General features: G+C 42.9%; 1 protein-coding gene across 3 annotated transcripts in view; it reads right to left on the bottom strand.

Annotated features, from left to right (window-relative positions):
- Prkcq (protein kinase C theta) overlaps window positions 1-21519 on the bottom strand; it is a 136454-nt gene that overhangs the window by 45274 nt on the left and 69661 nt on the right. For all 3 annotated transcript variants that reach the window (XM_005071722.4, XM_040755536.1, XM_013114617.3), the window contains 4 exons: window positions 17453-17562; window positions 16312-16429; window positions 14556-14716; window positions 10432-10605 (listed from right to left, as the gene is read on the bottom strand). In XM_005071722.4, coding sequence (XP_005071779.1) covers window positions 10432-10605; window positions 14556-14716; window positions 16312-16429; window positions 17453-17562 — 563 coding nt within the window. The remainder of the gene's footprint in view (window positions 1-10431; window positions 10606-14555; window positions 14717-16311; window positions 16430-17452; window positions 17563-21519) is intronic.

Raw genomic sequence — 21519 nt, 5'->3', positions numbered from 1 at the left:
GGACTACTAACACTATCTAAAAGATGCACCAAAATAAAACCAAGCCAAACTATACAAATAACAAAGAAATAATCCACAGAAAATTAAGCCTGACTGGGCGGGGCCTTAGAGCATGCATATTCATTTTTATTATTGTTGAGCACACTGAACTCTAAAGAAATAAAACAGAGTCACGTGGAGGTGAGAAAATACCTGTGGGTTTAGAAGGTGCAAGGAGCTTATGGCATTTCCAGAGCACTCACTGGTTTTCGTTTTTTTTAAGTGCCAAAGAATTTCTGCATGTTTGTTCATTAATTTGCCCGATTATCCTCTGTGACATTGTACAAAATGCTTTAAGCAAACCATCTAAGCACATTAGTTCACCATAAATTAACTTTAAAGCTACCAAATTTGATAAATTTGACTATTAGTGTATCTCCCGAATCAGTTTTGTGACATCAGGCACTGGAGCGTGTGGGGCTCTTTGATGAACATCTTATTGAGTTGCTATTTCTGAAACCATCTACCCTAGCACGTGAGAAAAAGAGGCTCCCTGGTCAGGCTCAGCGAGGCAGCAGCCAGCGTTCATTCTGGCCCAGTGCAGGGACAAGTCTCTTTTAGGATGTGGTATATAGGATCTTTTATTATTCTTTTCTTTGCAATAAAACTGTGATCATCACCAGGGCTCCCAACACAACCAGAGGTGTCTACACTGAAGTGTTCTCAACAGCTTCGGATGAGGCAGCTTCTGAAGCTGGGGATTTAACCCACAATGTTTGAGTTTGCTTTTAAATCATGGACATGCCAGAATGACACACTTGGGGGAAAATGTTTTCCTCTTATTTCAAAAAATGATCTTGCAGATCACATGGTATTTTCCCCACAGAAGATTCAAATATCTCTACAGTGTTCTTTTTTTCAGCTTTGTGCATTTGGAGGCAAGGAGGAAAACCAAGGCTACCAAGCCATGTTTGAAGCCTTTTCAAAAGATGGCATCTCCTGCCTCAAAGCTGCAACTGGAAGCACAGCTCTGTGTATTCTAAAACAGAAACTGAAACATAACTTTTTTTTTCATTTTACTCTAATTTTATTACTATTATTTGTTGTGAAAGAGAAATTCAAAGGAATCGTGTTGACAGTGTTGAAGTAGCTCAAACCAGGAATGAGTGCACACTTGCGAGCACCATCATTCGTCATGGGGGAGTGGGGTGACATATCTTCGTGGAGACCTCTAACACAGTGCCTATCATTCAAATGCACTCCTAGGAAGGACCCAGAGCTGTGCTTAGAGGATTAGAAGCCTCTTTGTGGTCTGTGCCTTCTTTGTTTTATGTGTATGAATGAGTTGCCTGTGACTATGTGTACCACATGAGTGCAGTGCCTGAAGAGGCCAGAAGAGGGTATCAGATCTATTGGAACTGGAGTTAGAAACAGTTAGCCTCCATGTTGGTGCTGGGATTTGAACCTGTGTCCACTAGAAAAGCAGTCTTAACCATAGAGACATCTCTCAAATCCTGTTAATACTTCTCAAAGTACAATTGCAGATTTGACTATTGATGGACTTTTCATTAATTAATGTTCCCTTAATTCACAAGAGACTTAAATAAAGGCAGATCATAATTCACTTTAATGTCTAATGAAAATAATTTTAAAAAAACAAAAGAAAACAAAGATGTCATTGTATTAGGTGCATCTTTTCAAAGTAGTTTTGGAGCCACATCATCCTGCTTGAAAAGGTTTTATGGGAGACAGAGCAGGAAAACTTGGAGTGTGTAGCTCATCGTTGTTATTATTGTTATCTGTGGCACTAGGTATGGAACCTTGGGCCTCATGCATGCCAGGTAAGCACTCTACCACTAAGCCACACTGTTTGCCCTTTTCTTCTTTTTATTTTGAGATGGGCCTCACAAAGTTGTCCAGGCTGGCCTTGAACTCATGCTACAAACCAGTAGGTTTGAGCTTGATGATCCTCCTGAGTTTTGAGATTAAAAGGGGTGTGGTACCAAGCCTACATTAATTAATATGTCAAATTCAAGGAATTTGGGTCTGAAGGGTGGCTCAGCAGGAAAAGCATTGCATGTATAAACTTTAGGACCGAGCTAAAGTCTAGAACCTACATAAAAAAGCCAGATGCAGTGACCTGAAATCTCAGGGCTCCTGGTGAGATGGGAGACAAAGCCAGGATAATTCCTGGAAGGTCACAGGAGGGTGCAAAACAGCAGAAATGAAGGAGAGACCCTACCTCAACCAAGGAGAGACCCTGCCTCAACCAGGAGAGATCCTACCTCAACCAGGAGAGACCCTGCCTCAACCAAGAGAGACCCTACCTCAACCAGGAGAGAGCCTGCCTCAAACAGGAGAGATGCTACCTCAACCAGGAGAGACCCTGCCTCAACCAGGAGAGATGCTACCTCAACCAGGAGAGACTCTACCTCAACTAGGAAAGACCTAGCCTCAACCAAGAGAGACCCTACCTCAACCAAGAGAGACCCTGCCTCAACTAGGAGAGATGCTACCTCAACCAGGAGAGACCCTGCCTCAACCAGGAGAGATCCTACCTCAACCAGGAGAGACCCTGCCTCAACCAAGAGAGACCCTACCTCAACCAGGAGAGACCCTGCCTCAACCAGGAGAGACTCTACCTCAACTAGGAAAGACCTAGCCTCAACCAGGAGAGATCCTGCCTCAACCAGGAGAGATCCTGCCTCAACCAGGAGACACCCTAGCTTACCAAGAGAAAGGCAAGTTCCTGATTGTCACATGTTCACCCTGGCATGACTGTGCCCCCAGAAAAGAAAATGAAATAAAAGTTAAACAAGACTTCAATTTAAAAATAAAATCAGGGAAGCAGAATATTATTCTTCTAAATTAGGTAGATCCCTTTCCCCCTTCTTACTAATTAAAGGGGAAAAAAAGTAAAAATAGGTAAAGCTTTGTAGTTTAGTCCCATACAGTGCTGAGTTTTGCTTCTTGAGGAAAAACACAGAACTCACAGATAGTGGTCCCTGAGAAGCATTTGTGATTTATTTTAACAGGGACTTTCGAAGGAAATTTGTGAGGCAGAGTCTCAAAGTTCATGTTTAATTTATTCCTGTTGTTTTTAATCCACTTGTGGGTTTCAAAGTATTCTGTGTAACATTTCCCAAGTATTCTTAATTCATTTGTGAATGAATTCAGCTGAAAGACTGATGGCAATTATTCTTGCAGATTGTTTTTCTTATTTTTTCTCATCTTTTTTAAAAAACATTAATTTATAAAAATAAATTGTATATGTATTGATGTTTTGCCTGCACGCATGTCTGTGTACTATGTGCTATTGCCAGCAGAGGCCAGAGGAGGGGGATGGATCCCCTGGAAATGGAATTGTGGGTGGTTATAAGTGCCACATAGGTGCTCTGGAAGAGCACCCAGTACTCTTAACTGCTGAGCCATCTCTCCAGCTGGTATCTTGTACACTGTAAAAACTAATAATGAAAAGTAGGTATTGATCCTCCTCCTTTCCTTGTTTTCCTCCTTTCTCTTTCTTTCCTTCCTTCTTTTCTCCTCTGATAGTATTCAGGCATCTGTACTGGTCTGCCCTTGGGGTTCTGACAGGATAGATATGTCCTCAGCTGCAGCCACGAAGAGCACCTCCTGTGCACATTCACTATGTTCCCTTTTAAAAGAGCCCTGCCCACTTCCCATTTCTCTCTCTCTTCACTCTGCCTGTCTCTATGTCTCCTCCCATTTCTCTTCTGCTGCTCCCATCCCCAGAGGCCATCCCCCCCCCACCTTTTCCCATTCTCTTTCCCCTAATAAAACCCCTCCTTGAGAGCTCTGTCACATGGCAGTTTTTTCTCGTGCACTGCTTTTGTTTTAAATTATAGCATCCTCTCCCTCATTTCCTTTCTCTTTTCCCCATCCCTTCCTCTTTCTAGTCTTCCTTTCTTTTTATTTTTCCCTTTCTGCTGTAGATGGATCTCAGGGCCTTGTGTGTGCCAGGCAAGTGCTCTAACACTAACCCACCCAGTTCAGCATAGGTTTTTCACACATTAAAGAGCGTACTGAGAAGGGATTGGGAGGTTTTTAAGCCTTGTGGATTTCTATTATGAGGCATGAAAATACAAATACAGCAATGTAAATAAACAGTAAATCAGACAATACAAAAGCCATTCTTTTCTTTATCTCTGACAGGCATAACCCTCATCTCACTATTGTACTGTGGGGCCAATGGCTTATGTCAGAGATTGAAGGGAGTGTGAAGTCATCTTGATCTAGTATCAAGAAAATTAATCTGGACCATTCTTTGGAGCTTCCTGCAGACTCAGGTTTGGAGTCCTCTGTGGGGTACCGTTTCTACCCTGCAGTCCTTTCGCACACTGATGTTTCCTTTTTATCCTGAGCAAGGAGGTAAGAGAGCATTAGAGCTGAGCTAAACTTCAGCGACTAAGCCCTTGTCCTTTTCACAGAGGTCTCCCTTTCTTTCCTACCATATTTTCACCACCTAGACTCTCATACAATTGTGTGTGTGCACATGTGGGAGAGAGAGAGACAGACAGAGACAGAGACAGAGAGACAGAGAGCAAGCACAGGAGCATCGGTGTGAAGGTCAGAGGTCAACCTTGGGTGTGGCTCCCCAGGATACTGCCCTTCTTGTCCCATTGAGACAGTTCTCACTGGTTTGCAATTTTGTTTGGCGAAGTTGGCTGATCAGGATGCCCCAGGAACCTCCCTGTCTCACTTCCCCAGTGCTGATTTGATAAATGCACATGTATTCCACACCTGTCTTTTTACAGGCTTTGTGGTGACCGCATGATGTACTTACTGAGCCATCATCCTAGCCTGATAGTAAGCATCTTTATTGATCTGCTCCACATGTGCCTGGTAAAAAATAACTGGAGAACCTCAACACCTGTCAACTTCTCTTATTTTCAACAGGAGCACTCTTTGGAGGTATATGAGAATCAAAGTTACATTTTAAGTTTTAACTACTTATGCCTAAGGAATCCATGAAACAAAAATGCCTCTGATCGGCAAGTCACTTGCCCAAAGACAGAAAGTTCCTGAAATGCTGGAGGCTGTTGTTTATGGGAGATAAAAAGCCACATGATTTCTACTCCCTTAAACAAGTTGTTTTACCTATCTCTACCAATGTGCTTGATCACACAGGCAGGAAATATGTCAGGATGTGTGCTTGCTCCTGATTGGACCTGATGAGAAATGCAATGAATTATGGGTTTTCCTTCTTAAGCCCTTGCCATACTTAATTCTGGACCATTTCCCAGGAACCTTGGTATGGACCTGGCCAGAGTAGTTAATTAAAGCTTGCTTCAAATTTGACTTTAAACTGTGGTAGTGGTCTTATTCTCAATTTGTGGGGTTAAAAGTAGGAGGCAACCTAATAACTTTCTGGGGAGAAAAACTTCCAATTCCTTAGGAAAGTAACAGTGAATTCATATTATGTCTAGTTTTGATGGAATACATAGGCCACTAGACCAAGTACCTGCCAGGCAAACCTCTCCCACCAAGCCACACCGTCAGGTGGCCCTCTTACTTTTTACCTGTGACAAGGTTTCACAAAGTTGCCCAGACTCTTGTTATAACCCAGGTTGGCTTTAAACTTTGTGATTTTCCTGCTTCAGCCTCCTGTGTTCTGAGATTGTGGGGGTGCACTACTGTTCCTGCATTAATGGTGTGTTACAACCAAGGACCCTGGATTGGGAAGACAGGTCAGGAGATGAACCCTGGGGATGCAAGCCTGATGCCTGGGTCTGAAGAAAGGCCCTTCCTGCCATGTTCCCAAAGGGGGACACAGTTCTTGCTGCTTCCCCTTCACACTGGCAGTTAGTCAGTTACTTTGTTTGACATGGCAAAACCTGAATAATATATCAGGGCCTCTCAAAAGCTCAGGGTCCTGGGACATCTAGTATTATGACAGTTTCTCTTCTTTTCTTTCTTTTATCTCTTTCTAACAGGACTCAAGTCTTTAAACCCAAGTGAACCAGTCACATTTACATTTGATGTGCTAATTCTTGCCCCCCACCACCTCTTGTGGCAAGGAAGATGCTGGTGTATTCACTTTTCTTGCTAAAGTATCAAAACTTAGCAGAATCTGAAATATATTGTCTTGTGGCTCTGACAAAGTCAGATTCTAAATAGTGTCCTCGTGAAAAAGGCCACCATTCACCCTTGGATATACACATGCGTTCCCACAGGGTACTTGATGTGAATAATATACATGCATATAAAAGATGCTAAATTAATCTTGAAGGCTCAAGCATTCTTTGAAGGCCGTCTGGAGGGTGTCTGGCAGTTTGCTACAAGTGAGTATGTGGAGCAAATTACTCAAGGCATGCAGACCACCTCCTTTCAAATAGGGTGGCCTCGACTTTTGCTTCATTCATTTACTACAAATACATTCTTGGTGTATGAAATGAAATTAAGGCGCTGAGGAAACAGTCCAGTGGACGAGAATGCTTGCTGCACAAGCATGAGGACTTGAGTTCAAATCCCCAGCACCTATGCAAAAAGCTAGGCCATTGCTGGAGGGGTGGTGGTCATTGGCAGAGGATTGTTGGGGTTTGCTGGCTAACAGCCTAGAGCCAGATTCAGTGAGAGACCCTTCTGAGGAAGCAGGGCAGAGAGTAAAAGAGCAGGACACCAAACAAAGCCTCCTCTGGCCTCCACATGTACATATGTGCATGCACACCTGCACACACATACACATATATGAGTATAAGCCACACACATGTGTATATGCCACACACGCCAAACCAAAACCAAAACCAAAAAGCTTGTCAGAAAAATCCAAAAGGAAAAGTGCACCGACAACACTTCCAGGGTAGACAGCAATCTGGGGCTCACTGTGGGAGAGAGGGACAGAGTCTGTGGCTCTGATTTCAGGTAACATACCTACATCACCCAGACACACAGGAAGATGCTCGTAGTAGAAAATTCCTACATTCATTATCAGAAATCTCACCCTCCTTGCTGCATCAAACAAACTTACTTTCTCTTAGACAAGTAGTTCTTAGCCCTTTGGGGCCCAAATGACACCTTCACAGGAGTTGCATATTAGATATCCCACATATCAGAAATTTACATTATGTTTCATAAAAGTAGCACAATTACAGTGATGAAGTAGTAACAAAAGAACTTTATCATTGGGAGTCACCACAACATGAGAACTATCCACATCCCCATACCTGCCATGCCCAAGTTCCTGTCCTTTCTGCCTTTCAAATTCTTTGTTTTTGTTTTTTGTTTTGTTATTTCGAGACAGAGTTTCTCTGTATTGTTTTGGAAGCTGTCCTGGAACTAACTCTTGTAGACCAGGCTGGCCTCGAACTCACAGAGACCTGCCAGACTCTGCCTCTGGAGTGCTGGGATTAAAGGCGTGCACCCCCCCGCCTTTCAAATTCTAATATCTAGTTTCTTCCTGATCTGCCTCTTCAGGTCTGTATTCCGACTGAATACAATAAGCTTAGAGCTGTTGCCAGGCAGCTAGGTTGGCATTATCAGGCTTTGAGGAATTGAGGACTGACCCCCCTTGTGCGTGACTTTGGAGCCCACCTCCTGTCTTCCTGGTAATGCTAGAAAATGAAGACCGTCCTTAGGCTTTAGATCACCATATGAAAAGGTGGAGGCATGTGGGCTTTGCGGGGTTCACTAAGGGAAAGCTGTTTCTTCCTGGTCAAAGAAATGGAATCTAACTCCTACCTCTGGCCCCAGGTGGAGAGCTGACCTTCTCACTACCCCAAACATCGCCAGAATACTGTTTTCTTTTTGAGACTTAATCCAGCTGTGTCTGTTGTCAGCCACCTGGTCAGGAGCCCTGCCACCCCAGAAGTCTGATTCATCAAGAAGCCACGCTGGGAAGTGGGGAGGACAGGTGACCAACTTTTCCTTTCAGAAGGCCCTTCCTATGCAGTGGCCTGCAGGACTTCTGGCCTGTGTCACTGCTGAGCCTGCTCTCTTTCCTTAGTCCCAATTCAGAAAAGCATTATTTTCCTTTTTTTTTTTTTCCCCGAGACAGGGTTTCTCTGTATTGTTTTTTGGAGACTCTCCTCGAACTCACTCTGTAGACCAGGCTGGTCTTGAACTCACAGAGATCCGCCTGCCTCTGCCTCCCCAGGGCTGGGATTAAAGGCGTGCGCCACCAACGCCCGGCTTTATTTTCCTTCTCCCTCCTCATATTCTCTCAGACACTGTCCTGATGCTTTCCCTAGGCATTTCTCATTCCCTGAAGCCAAATTCCCCTTCTGCCCATGCTTGCTGACATTCATTGTTAAATCACTAATAACCAAACAACGAGAACTTCAGTGACTATGGAGAGTTGGGCATGTAGTTGAGCTGATAGCCTAATTAAAATGTCTTTGGGGCTATCTTGCTTATCCACATTGGCATTGAACTTAACATGCTGACAAACAGATACAAGCTTTTGCAAATGTGTTAACTTCACAAAACTCTGTTCTCCACCAGTGGAAGGGCAGGGAATGCTGTCCGGTAGCATTTGAGGCCTCCAGGAGACATTCCACACACCCCTCCTTTTGCTGTAACCACCTCTCTGTTGTTTCCATCACTGTATTTTTTTTTAAATGCCTTGATTCATGAATTTGTTTCTTTGTTGGGAACATTAACCAGGCTCCTTGCTTCCTGGGCCACGGTCACTCAAATTTGGTTCCAGAATAAACTATCTCTTGTTCCCACATGACTTCCTCTCTTCTTCCCCATCTCCCTTCTATAGGCAACTGCTAAAATTTACAGTTTGCCTGCCATGCTGTTTTTCTTTCAAAGACTGTTAAACTGGCCCTTGTGCTTTTTTCTGAGGCATTTTAGAATTCTTTTTTTGTTTTGTTTTGTTTTGTTTTTTGTTGATTTTTTTTTTTCTTGAGGCAGGGTTTCTCTGTGGCTTTGGAGGCTCTCCTGGAACTAGCTCTTTCTTGTAGATCAGGCTGGTCTCGAACTCACAGAGATTCACCCATCTCTGCCTCCCGAGTGCTGGGATTAAAGGTGTGAGCCACCACCACCCGGCAAAATTGTTTTAATGAGACGAAGGCCCAATTTTCCTGGTAACAGTGTCAGTATTGCCTTGTAAAGTATGGAATGTTTTTGGTTTAGTGCTTCAGACATAGGATATGCTCAGGAAGTCTTTGTTTTAATCTGTTTATGTGGAGGAATAGTCACATATTTGAGAAAATGAATACAACAAAGTGTTGAAAATGGGACATTTTCGATTGGCAGGTATGTACAGTGAATTGGTACTTATTTGAAGGAACTCAGGGGAGTGAGGGAAAATCTAGAATGATAGATTTCAGAGTACTCATGATGAGTCTATCCAGGGTAGGATTATAAATTTTTGAGAGTCTCCCAAATTCTCTAAAAACAATATGAGTCAGAAAAAATAATCGAGTTTCTGTTCATAAGAGAAAACGTGACAGGGGCAGAACTCCTGGGGGATGGGAACAGCTTCTGTTGAAAATCAGCATAAGGGAGAGCCAGGATTTAGTGTCAATGCTGACCTGTGTGCAACTTATTTCAGCTTTCTTGCCCACGAACTTCATAAGAACACCCACCTTTCCTGATAGCCTTTAAAGGGACAGTAATGGAGATCATACATTTTTATCTGTTTTCCCTTTTTTTTTTTCTGCCCCTTTAAATACATGTCCAGTAGACTAAAGAGTGGATACTGTGTAGGAGCCTCGTTCCTGTACAAATTAAATCAATAAATGATGTGCATTGAAACAGATCTGGAAGCAAGTGTCTCTCCCAACACACATTTACAATTCTAGCCTATTTTGAGATGGACCTATGGAGGACAGGCTGAGAGGTAAGAAAAATGTGGAGACAACAATCCCACTTCCCTGCATGTGGGTGCCACTAGAGGGCAACATTTGGGATAAGTCTAAGGGGAGAGGAAGTGTGCCTGAGCAGAAAGTGAGAGGCTAGGAATTACAGGACTCCCTGGGAGGCAGACAGACAGGGAGAGGAGTCATGGCTAGGAATTTCCAAGGTGGCTGGCCTCCTCTTCAACTTCTTGACCTGAGACAAAAGCCTGGACGCTTAAGACAAAGGTCCTGTGGGCTTTTCCCCCTGAAGTCCTCTGCTGATGGACTGACTCAACAAGTTCAAGACTCGATCAGGACATGTTTACACAGCAGTTTACACAAGGAACTGACTAACCCTAAATCAGAGGAGGAAAAACCCTTCGGAGAGTTAAAAAACTGCAAGTCTTGAGAAGAGTCTGGGGTTTCGGTTTCCCAGTCCCCTTTCTGCTTTTTGCAGAGGGCCTTTTTCTCAGCGTGTCTGCACATGCCTGTTTTCCCAGCCCCGGTAAAGCCTTTCTTCTGCCTGCTGGGTTTGAAATTTTGCTGCTGCTATGTGTTGCTCTTCGGACTTTTTGAGTCTTTAAATTTTTTAACTGGCAGAGAAAAGGAACCGGATTAGGACTCCTAGAGTGTAACAAAAGCGTACCTTGGTCTGGAAGGTGCAGAACATGTGTGTTAGAAATGGATGCTCCCACGCCAAGGATAGAACTCTCTTCTCCACCATGGTACACTCAACGTCATCATCCATCAACACCACATCCTTCTTTAGGGCCTTTATCGCGAAAAACTGATTGGTTCTCTTGAACTCCGCTAGGAAGACCTAAAAGGAAGAGAGACAGCAACTTGGTTTCAGGATATGGATGTCCACGCATTAAAGAAGAAACAGAGCAGGGTTAGGAGAGATCTGGGCTGGGTGGGACAAGAATGGCCTTTGGTTTCTGTCCTGGATAATGTCTCACTGTTTAGGTTGTCACTTAAGAGTTTCAGATCATGTTACCTTTCCAAGGGTTTCACAAAAGTGTCATGCATTTGAAAGGTTATTATTAATGCATATTCAGTTTCAGTCCTGGATTGTGTCTGTTTAGGATGTCACTTAGGAGTTTCACATCATCCTATGATTATTCTACCTTTCTAAGGGTTTCACAAAACTGTTATTAATTTGGAAGACCCTCTTCTTCTTCTTCTTCTTCTTCTTCTTCTTCTTCTTCTTCTTCTTCTTCTTCTTCTTCTTCTTCTTCTTCTTCTTCTCCTTCTCCTTCTCCTTCTTCTCCTTCTCCTTCTCCTTCTCCTTCTCCTTCTCCTTCTTCTTCTAAAACAGGGTTACTTTGTGTAGCATTGGCTTTCCTGGAACTAGTTTTGTAAACCAGCCTGGCCTCGAACTCAGAGATCTGCCTGCCTCTGCTTCCCAAGTGCTAGGATTAAAGGCATGCACCATCACCAGTCATTTTGGAAGGTTATTCTTAATGCATGAAAGTCCCCAGCACCTTATGAACCAAATATGTTAGGCATTCCAAATATGTTATGTGAAAGAAGGAAGAAGAAATCAGAATTAAAGATCATCTTCGGCTGCATGGTGAGTTTGAGACTGTCCTGTGTTACATAATAGAACTCAGAATTCACAGTTCTGAACACTGCATTATTATTAATGATAATAATAAAGATAATAATATCCCTGAGTTCATAGTATAACTTGCTCAAGTTCATGGAATTATTCAGGGGATCTAACCACAGAGTTTTTCCCATTTGATTTCCTGTCTCATACGTTTAACAGACGCCAGATGACATATAATGGAGGGCTTAAAAGAACTTTAGACTTGTGAAGGAGACAGGAGAGGACTCTTGGCAGTTGGAAGGACATGACATTTATATAGCTATGAGCACTTGAGCAAAGCCATTGACCTCCCTGGGCTTTGGCTTATTCATTCACTGATTACAGGACTATGGTGACCTCCAAATGAGACATGATGAAGTAAAGTGATTTATAAGTTATAAAATGCTTTCTAAATGAGAGTTATTAGAGCTGTTTTATTATTTTATAGTTTATATGTTAGTTTTAATTTATATTAATGTGTGGTGTGTGTGTTTGTATATGTGTGTGTGTGTGTGTGTGAGTATGGGCATGTGTTTCAAGTGTGCAAGGAGGACAGAAGAGGGCGTCAGATACCCTGGGACTGGAGTTAAAGGCAGCAGTGAGCTGCCAGATGTGGGTGCTAAGAATTGAACTCCTGTCCTTTGTAAGAGCAACACATATTCTTAAGGACAGAACCATCTCCCTAGCCCTGAGAGCTACAAAAACCCTTATCATTTGTTTTTTAATTGACTTTTAGAAAATGTCAAAATCAATGTGCCAAACTGAAAATGCAAGGGTCTATGTTTAAAATGGCACTATTCATGCAGTGCTGGGAATGTAGATCAGTTGGTAGCATGATTGCTTAGCATGCAGAAAGCCACGCGCTCAATACTCAGCACCACATAAATGAGGCATGGTCTGCAATCTTGTAATCTCAGTTTTGGGTAGGTGGAAGCAGAAAGATCAGGAGTTGGAGGTGGTTCTTCTGCTGTGCAGTGAGTTTGAGATCAGCCTGGACCACACGAAACCTTGTGGGTTTGTTTGTTTTGTTTTAAAAGAGATACACAGTTGCCTCTGATAGCTGACTTGGTAGATTGATTGGAGCTTGGATGAGAACTCAGACTCACAAATGGTGTTCATTATCTCCAGAAAAAAAGTAATTTGCTAGCATTGGCTTAAAAGCAGATTGAAAACAATAGCAGACTACCATTTTGGTTAGAAGCCATGTTTTCCACAGAGCCAAAAGAATGATGAAATCTAAGTTCTTGAGAACTCTTAGTACTCTGAGAAAGAGAAATGGGTCAGCTGGGTTTCCCCCTTCTCAATGTGCAGGGCTCAGCATCTCAGTGTAAAAAGGGTACCATGCATTAGCACAGAGTGAGACGCTACCTACAGCCCAGGAGGTCTCGAGGGATACTTGCCGAGCCATGTATGTTTAGCGTATTAACCTTGTTCAAATGTAGAAATTCCCATAGGAACAAAGAAAGACAAACATTTCATTAACTAAAGTACTCTATAGGTAGTTAGTTGTTTGTTTTAGTAAAGCATCCTAAAACCACACATGAGCTAAGAGCCGAGAAGGCAATTGCCATCTACATAATGCCCTTTCAATTTTTCATATCAGGTTATAATTGCATGCTAATTGCTGCTAAATGATAATAAAGTCTGGCTATAAAATTGCCTATTGCACTCAGATTAACACCGAATGAGCTGTTGTGGTTCGTATTATTGGGGAACTGAAAAGGATTCATGAATCCCATCGACCATTTGCAGGGCAGAGTAAGTTTTATGAAAAGAAAATACATTAGTGTTCAAATGCAAACATACTGGAATGCAGTATTATTCAGCCATGGTGGAGGCTCGGGTGCACTTGAACCTGATAATTGTTATATAAACTGGGTAGACATTGCTGCCAAAGTCTGGTCAGCAGGTACTTCGTGTAAGCTGTCTTTGGATTCCCACAGTAGTGGAATAGTGGCCTTTGATAAAAAATTTTCTAAGAGTTCCATCTAAACTTTAAAAACAGTTAGGAGCTCTGGTAATAAATTACATAGCTGTAATGTCTAAGATACTGGAAGCCCATATTCTATAACATCCCTATTTATAATCATTAACTTGGAAATTTTCTGTTGTCACGACAGTTGAAATTTCTTTGAGAGTACGAGTGTTTGAATGTGTGCACATGCATGCTGTGGGATATGTGTGTGTGCACATGTGTGCATGCATGCTGTGGAGTGTGTTTGTGTGTGTGTGCATGTGTATGCACACATGCTAGAGGTCAGTCTCATGCTGTTCCTCTGGAGTTGTTGTCTTTTTTTTTTTTTTGAGATAGTGTCTTTTGCTTCCTTGGGACATACTAAATTGGCTAGGGTGGCTGGCCAGCGAGCCCAAGGCATCCTCTGGTTTCTTTCTTTCCAGTGCTTGGATGACAAGCACGTGCCCACAAACCTGGCTTTTTTATGTGGGTTCTGGAAACTGAACCCAGGCCCTTCAGCTTGCATCTCAGGTGCTTCACCAGCTGTCTCCCAACCCTGAGGATAACTGCTTTCTCTTCATCTCTCTCCTTTCTCTCGTTTTTTCCTTTTCTTCTCCTCATTCTGTACTTGTTCTCTCTGACTGACAGAGACAAGCTTTTCCCCTACCCCTGCCTGTGAGTGGCAGGAAGGATAGGGAAGGGGGGCTTTCTCCAAGGTACATCTTCTAAGACTTTCTGGAACTACAGTGGTAGTGTCTGAACTGTCTCTCCGCTTCCCTTCTTTGGGTCAAGGGGAAATCTTGGCTCTAGCACTTTAGAGTATGAATACGGGGATGGGCCTTTAAATGGGTATTTAAGGTTAACCGAGGTCACTCTCTGGCAATACTCTAGGCATGGGGAAGAAGCAATGAAAAAAAACCCTGACAACAAAACAACCAGTGTGAACAGGAAATGGCCACGTCCCCGACTCTTTAGTGTTCAAAGACGTCAAACTCAAGAGCATGTGATGTGTGTGGATCAAAGCAAATGGCTCTGGGGCCAAAGGTCCATAGGACACAGAGGCTGCTATTTCCATCCAGTCACTCTGCTCCCTAGTAATGCTGGATGCTCTCTGTTCTCTCACAACACATTGGGGGTGATCTCTCGGCATGCATCCACACCATCTGGTTCTAGGAATTTACTATCGCCTACTGGGGGCGTTAGTCTGAAATCCTTGGTAGCATACCTTGCCAAAACTTCCTTTCCCCAACATCTTGTGCAGGACAAAATCATCAATCTTCAGTTTCAGCTGCAGAGAGGCTCTTTGCACGTTCACTGCAGGTTCGGCAGGATGGTCCGTTTTATCCATCCCATCCAAAGGGGATTCCCAGGAAATTCCCTGGGGCTCTGCAAATGGCAAATCGGTTGTTAAACGCGAATGGGTAAGTTTATTGTAGTTACTGGGACACCCGCCTGCCTTCTTTCTTCCGTGTCTCATTCTGAGATTCCATCTAATTCAGTTTAACTCCTCTCCACCTCTCTGTAAATCTGGCATTTCGGGTATGGACTGTGTCTCTGTATCTAGCCAATAGCTTGAGACATGGTCTAACTTAAGAAAGGCTGGACTCAATCAAAGGCTATGTATGAGAAAGAGAGAGAACTTTTAGTAATTTCAGGTCATGGGGAAACAGGACTTTTCACTAATCTGAGGAAAAGGGATTTCTTCAGTCTGTGTGGCTCCCAGACACAGTGACATCACTTTCCATTAACAAGAATGTGAGCTCTGAGAACATGGAATCTAGCAGAGGATGTTAAAGATCTGAACCACATTACACACTGTGGTCTTCAAGGCAAGATGCTCTCTTCACTGAGCATCACTGAGACTGATCTTTGCTGCTTTCAAATCCTTTCAAGATGGAATTTCATCTCTCTTTAAAATTTTTATGTCAGTTTTGTCCTTGTATGATGCCAGAAGAAGCAAAGCAAAATGTTTTTAGGAGTCCCTCCCTTATAAATATTGTCATTAATATTTTTGCTGTGTGTGTGGGCACATGTGTAAATGAGGGGGTACACAAATGTGTGGGTACACGTATGTGTGTGTGCGTGTGTGTGTGTGTACATACACATGGAAGCCAGAGGTCAGCATCAACTGCCATTCATCAGGCACTATCTACCTTATTTCTTGTGAAAGGGTTCTTCGTTGGCACAGAGCATGCCAATTAGGCAAGGCTGGTTGGCAGTGGAACCCAGGGATCCACTTGTCTCCACCTATGCCCACTATTGGGATTACAAATAAATACCACCATGTACAGTTTTGTTTTTTTAATGTCAATTTGGGGCATTGAACTCAGGTCCTTGTACTTACAATACCAATGCAGTTATTGCCCCAGTCCTTAATATTATTTAATATTCTTTAAGTCCAAAGAACATATTTTATACTGTTTGCTGATATGATGCAGTTCCTAGAATGATGTAGCTGCATTTCCCATCGAACTATATTCAAGCAGAAGGCACATGACAAAGGTCAAGACTTAGGACCTGTTTCTTTTCCTTCCTGTCTTGAATCTCACAGGAGAGTCACAAAGGTGCAGACCAACAGCACTGAGGTTCTGTCCTCATCTTGCTTTACAGAAGATTAATGTCTGTAAAACCCTTAACATGAATAGGAAGTAACATTCTAGAACCCTTCCACCAGCAACCCCCTCACAAAGAACTCTTAGTTAGACATAGTTTGGTTTTACTCTTAAAAAAGAGGAGTAGAAGGAGGAGAATCAGTAATCAGGATATATTGTGTGAGAAATGAATGTATTTTCAAAAAGAAAAAATAAGGAAAAAAAGGGCAGGGACCTCAAAGTTGGTAGTTGCACCTGTACTCTTTACATAGAGAAAAAGGAAGCCTACCTGACTAGGCACATGAAGAACTCAAATCTAGAGAACACAGTGTCAAGTTGATCATGACAAATGACTGACATTGCCTGACAGTCAACCACAGTGATAGCTACCTTTTTTCCCAGGTGTCAGTGCACATGGTGGCCTGGTTTCATCTTTGATGGTGCACGGGAGACCAATTTCAACTGGGCCTTCTCGGAAAATGTGTTCTGAATCTCTTAAGGAGCGAGCCTAGAACACAAACAGCGTCAGACAACCCAACCATCGGTTGTTGCCACCGTCTCCCACCCACAGAAAGCATCCTGCACAGTCCTTGAGGACAAAAGACATGTTAAGACTTTTGAATGGGCAGGGCAGTCAAAGCTTTTCTTCCCTTCAGTGCTTTTAGGACTCCTTGCCTTGCAAGCATCTGCAGCATTTAATGCATCAGCAGCAGGAGCTTAGCTCCCGTGCACACCTCAAGAGGACTAGTTGGAATCTTCCATACAAGCCCCATTCCATCACAAGCAAGGGCAGGGAAGATCAATGACCAAGCTTATACAGAAGGTAATGCCAAACCTTAATGAGAATTCATTCTTAAGAGATGGGAGTTAGCCAGGTAGTGGCGGTGCTCAACTTTAATCCCAGCACTTGTGAGGCAGTGGCAGGTGGATCTCTTTGAGTTTGAGGCCAGTCTGGTCTACAAAGCTACACAGAGAAACCCTGTCTTGGAAAAATCAAAAGGAGAGAGAGATAGAGAGAGATAGAGATAGAGATAGAGACACACACACACACACACAGAGAGAGAGAGAGAGAGAGAGAGAGAGAGAGAGAGAGAGAGAGAGAGAGAGAGAGAGAGAGAGAGAGAGAGGAATTTAATCCATGACAAGGTGTAAATAGCCAGGCAGAAGTCACCTAGACTCAGTGTCCTGAGACAATTCTGTAGATGATTCTAGTAAACAGTTTTTTTTCATCCAGCTTTTTAGATGGCCCTAAAATATGGATATAAAGCTGGCAGTAAATTCCCAATAGTTTAATGAATTCCCTTTTTCTCTACCAGCTCATTCTATGACAAGTTTGAGATGTTATAGTCACATAGATGCATCTCAAAGGTGGCCATATGGGCAGGAGGTTGAAAAAAATCGAGGTAAGCATTCAGAAGGGCAACCTGGGACCTCCCGTAGCGTAGGGATGACAGGGTAAGAGAGCAAAGGACTTGAGTGGCCCTTGTTGAGTGGACTCGGGGAGAACTCAACAGCCCCTTGTCTGTGTCACCTGTTGGGTGCTTTCAATCATTGCTAGTGCTTCAGCCATTAGCTTCTGGTTTATACCACAGAGATTGGCGACCTTTGTCTGGCATCGGTGGTGGACGTTCATGCCACATGCTGAAAGGAAGAAAGCAGTCTATGAGGAGCAGGGAAAGAAACCCTGGATGCTTCTTGAGGAAGCATTACAGTCTCGCTTCTAGGGAAGAAAGTCTGTGCTTGGTATTGCATCTGAGATGGGCCGTGGATGGAAGCACCAAGCTGATATTGGTTCTACTGATGGTTCTATTGATTAGAAAATATTTGAAGAGGGTGCCCTTCCATTCTAGTCTGGAGACTAAGTATCCCCTTTCCTAGTTGCACTGGGCGAAGCTTCTCCACTATTTGGGATGAAGCCCAAGCTGCTGCCTCAACCTGAGGAAGGGAAAAAGATAAGGGATGAGGCGGTGCTTGTGCATATCAAGGGATAGGAGTAGGCAGGAGGAAAGAGGCCCAGAGAAAATGGGCTCACTTTAGGAATAGACATTGTTAATAAACCTCCTGACTGGTGATGATGGGACCATGGGATGAGAACACAAGACTGAGCCCTGGCTAGTGGGGACATCCAGGAACAGATGTCTCCTGTGAACAGAACCGAGAGACTGGATGGCATTTTGGAAGGGCAATCAAACAATTGTGACCCAGGGGTGAAGGAAGCTTTTTGATGGACTGCAGTGCTCAGGGAAGTTAGGGCAGTTCCCCTAGAGGACCTGGACCTAGGCAATAGGCCTCAGATTTGATGAAATCAGACACCTTTCCACATAAGGCATAAGAAGAAAGTCACAGACTTCATCATTGGGGTTTTAGATGGAGAATCCAACATCAACCAGACAGCTGGATAGAGGTTGTACCTCAGTTTTCAAGCCCCCAAACAATGCAACTCCAGATATTATGCAATTACAGGAAGGGCAGAAGACCTTAATTACAGGAATTGTGCTTAAGCTAATATCAAGGTCATGAAGAAAATGGTGTTTCTTATGTATGAGTTAATGTCTTAACTTTACATCTGTGGCATAGTTAGTAGAAGGAGGCTCAGGGAAGAGAGCAAGCACACCTTCATCTTTGTAGGTATTGTCAGATGTGGTTTTTAGTTTTCCACAGTAAAAGGAAGAAAAGTGGTCAGTACATGAGTGGGGAGGATAGTGCTTCCAGGTCATACCTCCCTTTCATGAACTTGAACAAAAAGTTCCAACTCTCTCTCTCTCTCTCTCTCTCTCTCTCTCTCTCTCTCTCTCTCTCTCTCTCTCTCTCTCTCTCTCTCTCTCTCTCTCTCTCTCTCTCTCTCTCTCTCTCCAGGCCAAATGCTGTCTACATAGGCTTCTAGCTCTTAGATGCTACAAACACCATGATCCACAAGTTCTGATAAAACACCATCCTGTGACTTTGAGCTCCTCCTTTTGTCTGTAGGGGTATGTGTGTCCTCATGAGTCTATGCAAAGACCACTATTGCATCATGCTAGTAGTTTTTAGAAAAATTTCCTTTTGAAAGATCACCATTACAGTCAACAAAAACTAGTATAAAGATTCCACATTCCAGCAGATGCAGCTCTAACTGCAGGAACTACTTGCTTCTAGCAAAGTACTTAAGCATCACGCCAATAGAATTAGGCAGCTAAGACCCCAAATTTAATCTTCACTGCTTATTAGCCAGTCAGATGCAAAGAGTTTCACACAGTGACTTCAGTTCAGCAAGTACAACTTCTCTTTCATCATTATAATCTATTACATCATCATATATTAAAACATCTAGATGGGGTTGGAAGGCGGCTCAGTGGCTAAGAGCACTTGCTGCTCTTGTAAAGGATCCACGTTTAGTTTTCAGCACCTATGTCAAATAGCTCACAGTCTCCTGCCTATAGCCCACAGCCTCCTGTGACTCCAGCTCCAGGGGACCCAATACCTTCTTTCACTTCCATTGACACTTGAACTCACATGCACAGACACCGACACAGACATAGGCACACACACACACACACACACACAATTTAAGATAAAAGTAAACTTTAAAATATCAAGATTAAATTTTGATATCCTTCACCTTTTCAATAGTCTGTATTTTTCTAGATAGTTTATCATAAAACAAATAAAACATTATCCATATAAATAAGTTTCATTTGCTACAAAAATTCATTTAAAGTAAAATCATTTAGGCATATTTAAAATCTTTAATAGTGGCAGTAAAAATTCTGCAATTGTTGATATTACTACATTGGATTTGTTTAACAGGTTTTAAGGCTTCTATTTTGCTGTTGAGACAGAGTCTTGCTATGTAGCCTAGGCTGGCTTTGAACTGGACATTCTCCTATCTCAATTTCCCAAGTGATGGGAGTATAGATATGTAAGTAAGACACCAGTTGAGAATTAGGTACATGGGGATTTTTATTTTACTTTGCTCCTTAAAATGGTAGCCAGGTCTAAGCTTGACTCTGATGCTCAGTCAGGAAGAAAGACCTTTATTCCCATTGTAACACCATGAGTCTTTTACTAACCTATCAGGTGGACACTTGACCTCTGTGAGCGCAAATAGTCCCTTCTGATGACTATTTTCATGGGAATTATTGTGGAGAAAGAAGGAAGACAGCGTAGAGGCTTAGGAGGCAGGGCACTAGAGAAGATGACTAATGAGGAGGGAGGTAAAAGTGAGGCCAAGAGAGAGAGATAACAATAACTGGAGGAAAGGAGGAGGAGTCAAGAAGTGAGGATGAAGCTTGGTGGAGGAAACAGGAATGCTAGGGAATATAGAAAACAAAAATGCTAGGGAATATAAAAACCAAAAATGGAAGTTCAAGTGGGGAGGGAAAAAAGGGAGGGAAAGGGGAAAAAGGAGAAGGAATAAAAGAAAAGAGGGAAGGGAGCTGGATGAAATACAGACAGTAGGAGGGGGGAGGGGATAGAATTGGAAGGAAAGAATGTTAGAAAGAGTAAAGCAAAGCGCCTGAAGTGTGAAATAATGCCAAGGAATCTTTAGGGACATTCTAAGCTTGCAATTGTGCTGTGGAGATCAACTCTGCCTTAGCAAGTAGGCATCGAGCTTCCGGGGAGATGAAACCCAACTATGAGATGGTCACAGGAGCAGCAGGCAGTGAGAGTGTTGTCATTTGCTATTCTGTTTACACGGTTAGGATGCGAATTAATAATAGTTTCCAAAATCTTGCATGCCAAAGTGTTTTTTTCAAACAGGCATATGTATAAAAGGACACAAGTTGCCCTTGGGACCCATCAAGGGATCCTTCAGGTGAGCTCTGACTGCCAGTGACTACCCTGGTAATAATGGGTAAACCCAACTCTCCCTGCCTTCACCAAGATGCCATTCTTAGGCCCCCATGTACATGAACACTACTGAGGTAAGGAAAGGGGGACAGAAGAGGATGATCTTCCACTTTTAGGAGGCCATCTCCAGATCTTAAAGGAGAAGAAAATATAAGTAATGCTGAAGAGTAAAATAAAAGGCTGATGTATTTAATAGTTCATCATCAGAAATGTCTTTTTATGTGATAAGAAATTGTCTTGTGAGTCATCCAGGCCTCCCCTTCTTCTCTCCCACCTGCAAGGCAAGGTGCTTTGTCAATCTCTGTTAGACATTTTGGCATTCATGACTCTGTAGTTAAAGCATTTCAGTTTTTAAACTTAAGAGTTTTAGATCAAGAATGCCTTGTTTCTCTTTTCAGTGTAGGTCTGAGTACTCCACTTTCAGGGAATGGTAGCATGTATAGAAATACAATAAAAATAAAATAATATATACTAATTATAGCTTAGGTCTGCTATAATCCAAACACCGGAGGAAGGGATAGGATCCTGGACACAGTTTCTACTGGGCACTTGGAGTTCACAGCCACAGTTTAGGATGCGTTCTGCAGCAAATGTCCCAGAGTTCCTCTTACTATCCACTAGTCAAATGGATACATACGTTTGATCCTTGATGGGGCAACAGAAATAATATCATTAACTGGTACTAAGGAGGAGGGCAGGGGCTCCATACAACTCAGTCTACTAGACTTAAGATGGTGAAGCCCAGAATCTAAGGAGATAGCAGATTGG

This window comes from Mesocricetus auratus, unplaced genomic scaffold (genome assembly GCF_017639785.1).
Source record: "Mesocricetus auratus isolate SY011 unplaced genomic scaffold, BCM_Maur_2.0 Super-Scaffold_100013, whole genome shotgun sequence".
NCBI lineage: Eukaryota > Metazoa > Chordata > Mammalia > Rodentia > Cricetidae > Mesocricetus > Mesocricetus auratus.
This window is presented reverse-complemented; position numbering and strand designations above follow the sequence as displayed.